The 2,159-nt window shown below is 38.4% G+C and overlaps 1 protein-coding gene across 1 annotated transcript; it reads left to right on the plus strand.

Annotated features, from left to right (window-relative positions):
* The first annotated feature begins 1,097 nt into the window (after positions 1 to 1,097).
* LOC100724005 (NADH dehydrogenase [ubiquinone] iron-sulfur protein 4, mitochondrial-like) lies at positions 1,098 to 1,881 on the plus strand. The gene is made up of 2 exons (XM_013150153.1): positions 1,098 to 1,321; positions 1,620 to 1,881. The coding sequence occupies exons 1-2, from the start codon at positions 1,098 to 1,100 to the stop codon at positions 1,879 to 1,881; spliced, it is 486 nt and encodes a 161-aa protein (XP_013005607.1).
* Positions 1,882 to 2,159: the final 278 nt, after the last annotated feature.

The raw sequence follows: 2,159 nt of genomic DNA on the forward strand, positions 1-2,159 counted from the left end.
TTATGGCAATCACCAAAAAAATTCCTTTTTTCACACAAAATATCTGTAAAGAGTGAAATCTTTTAAACTATTCTTTGAAAACAAGTAATACAGCTCCAACGTCAAAAGGATTTAGTGTCTCAAATACCTTGTATTTTCTTCTTTACCAATTCATACATTTCCTTTCCATGAGAGCTTTAGTGTCATCAACTGCAAGTTGCCCATAGCTTGCTATTGCTCTGCTCCTGCAGAGTTAATTTATACTTGGACTTCTTGGCAGCCTTTTCTTCCTTTTTTCCCCAAATGCCCAAGCCCTATAACCCTTAATTTTGCTAGTAAATTCTGTGCCCAGTCACTATTTATAACTAGAGATAATCCCAGATTCAGACAGCTGGTCTGGTACATAATTCCGAGGTCTGTGATCCCATTTAGTTTCACCACATATGACCCTGAGCCACAAACACAGTAAGGCACGCATATAAATAAATATGTTCAGCAAAGAGGATACAAATGTACACAGATTTGGATCTCATACTGTGTATGCCATACCTTACAGGTAAGGGAAATTGCAGTATAGCCAAGAATATCTCTAGCATCTTTTTGAAAGGGTAAAACTTCCCCTTAGGTGCATAATCCTAACTCCCCATAATCAGTAAGCAGAATATGTTCAATACCTACTGTTTCTTTCACCTTGAGATTAATGGAACCTCTCTACCAGCCTAAGACTACAAATTCCTCAAGAAACGCTCTACTGGAGGGGATGTAGCTCAGAGGCATGCTGTCTGCCTGGCAAGCATGAAATTCTGAATTCGATTCCTGGTTCCAAAAAGAAAAAAGAAACCATTGCCTCTTTCCTGAGGGATATACAAATGTAGAGTAAAACACAGAAGTGGGGCTGCAAGCCTTTAAGATAGGCATAAATAACAGTTATTACCTACCTACATACCCAACAGTATGTTCCACCAACCCTGTGGGCAGCTCTAAAGTCAATCAAGTTGACACAATCAAATTTAGTCAACACAGCTTCTCCAAGGAAGCTCATTTGACAATAAGAAAATCAAAGTTCACCAAAGTTCAATGTTCAGAAGTGATAGGACCAGATCCGGCTGTTTGGCCACATGGTGAGGGACTCAATGTCAGTGGTGCTGAGGCAAGCATTGCTGGGGAGAAGGGTGGTGGTTACAGCTACCATTTCCACTTCCAGGACTCTGGCCAGGTTGTTGAGCACATCCATGTGGAGGCTGGCACAGGACCAAATTCAAGACACGCAATTTAAAACAGTTGATGAAAAACTAGATATCACTATGTTAACTGGCCTTCCAGAAGAGTACATCAGAACTAGAAAAGCTTATGGAAAATGAGATAATATAGTAGCTATTGTTCATTTTCTGTTTTTTGGTTCTGAATGCCCTGTAATACTTTCATTCTCTTGAATGGTTTTATACTATTCTGTTACATTTAATATTATTGTATATGGAGGTATGCTCAACTATTTCAAAAAGACATTAGGGTAGCTACTGTTAATATCCGGTTGTCTTGTTGCGAAGTGCTGTGTTACTGACATTATTCTGTTCTGATCTACCTTGTTCTGTCCTCTTTTATCTTAATCTCTTTAAAATAAAATTTTAAAAAAGAACTTAAAAAGTTAGGATCTCTGTTCCTGCTTCCAATAATATGCAGTCTGGGGTGAACAACACGAAGAAATGGAAAATGGAGTTTGATATCAGGGAGCGATGGGAAAACCCTTTGATGGATTGGACATCAACAGCTTATTCCTTGTCCAACATGGTTCTAACCTCTGGTACCAAAGAAGATGCAGTTGCCTTTTCAGAAAAAAAGAAAAATGGATGGAACTATGACATTGACGAAAGGAAAGTTCCCAAAGCTAAGTCTGAATCTTAACGGTGCAAACTCTTCTTGGGACAAAAGAGCAAGAGTATCCACAAAATAGGTTAGCACTGGTTATATCTCTGTGCTTGACTCTGAATAAAGTCATCTGTGCAGTGTTTATAGTCCATGTGTGCATCTCTTAATTGAATAAATTTAACCTTTAAACTACAAAAAAAAAGTGATGGGACCAGAAAGAAGACAAGGACTTCTCTGAAGACAACACTCCTGTACTATGTTCAAATAGGAAATTAATCTACCTATCCATACATGCTCAACATCAAATGCATTCG

Source organism: Cavia porcellus, unplaced genomic scaffold, assembly GCF_034190915.1.
Source record: "Cavia porcellus strain 051 isolate PalLab524CR breed Dunkin Hartley unplaced genomic scaffold, mCavPor4.1 scaffold_17, whole genome shotgun sequence".
NCBI classification, from domain to species: domain Eukaryota; kingdom Metazoa; phylum Chordata; class Mammalia; order Rodentia; family Caviidae; genus Cavia; species Cavia porcellus.

Excerpts from the sequence above, each read along its gene's own strand:
- LOC100724005 (XM_013150153.1), top strand. The coding sequence starts at position 1,098 with ATGGTGAGGGACTCAATGTCAGTGGTGCTGAGGCAAGCATTGCTGGGG. Across the intron at positions 1,322-1,619 it reads GAAGAGTACATCAGAACTAG|AAAAGTTAGGATCTCTGTTC; the intron begins AAAAGCTTATGG and ends AAAAAGAACTTA.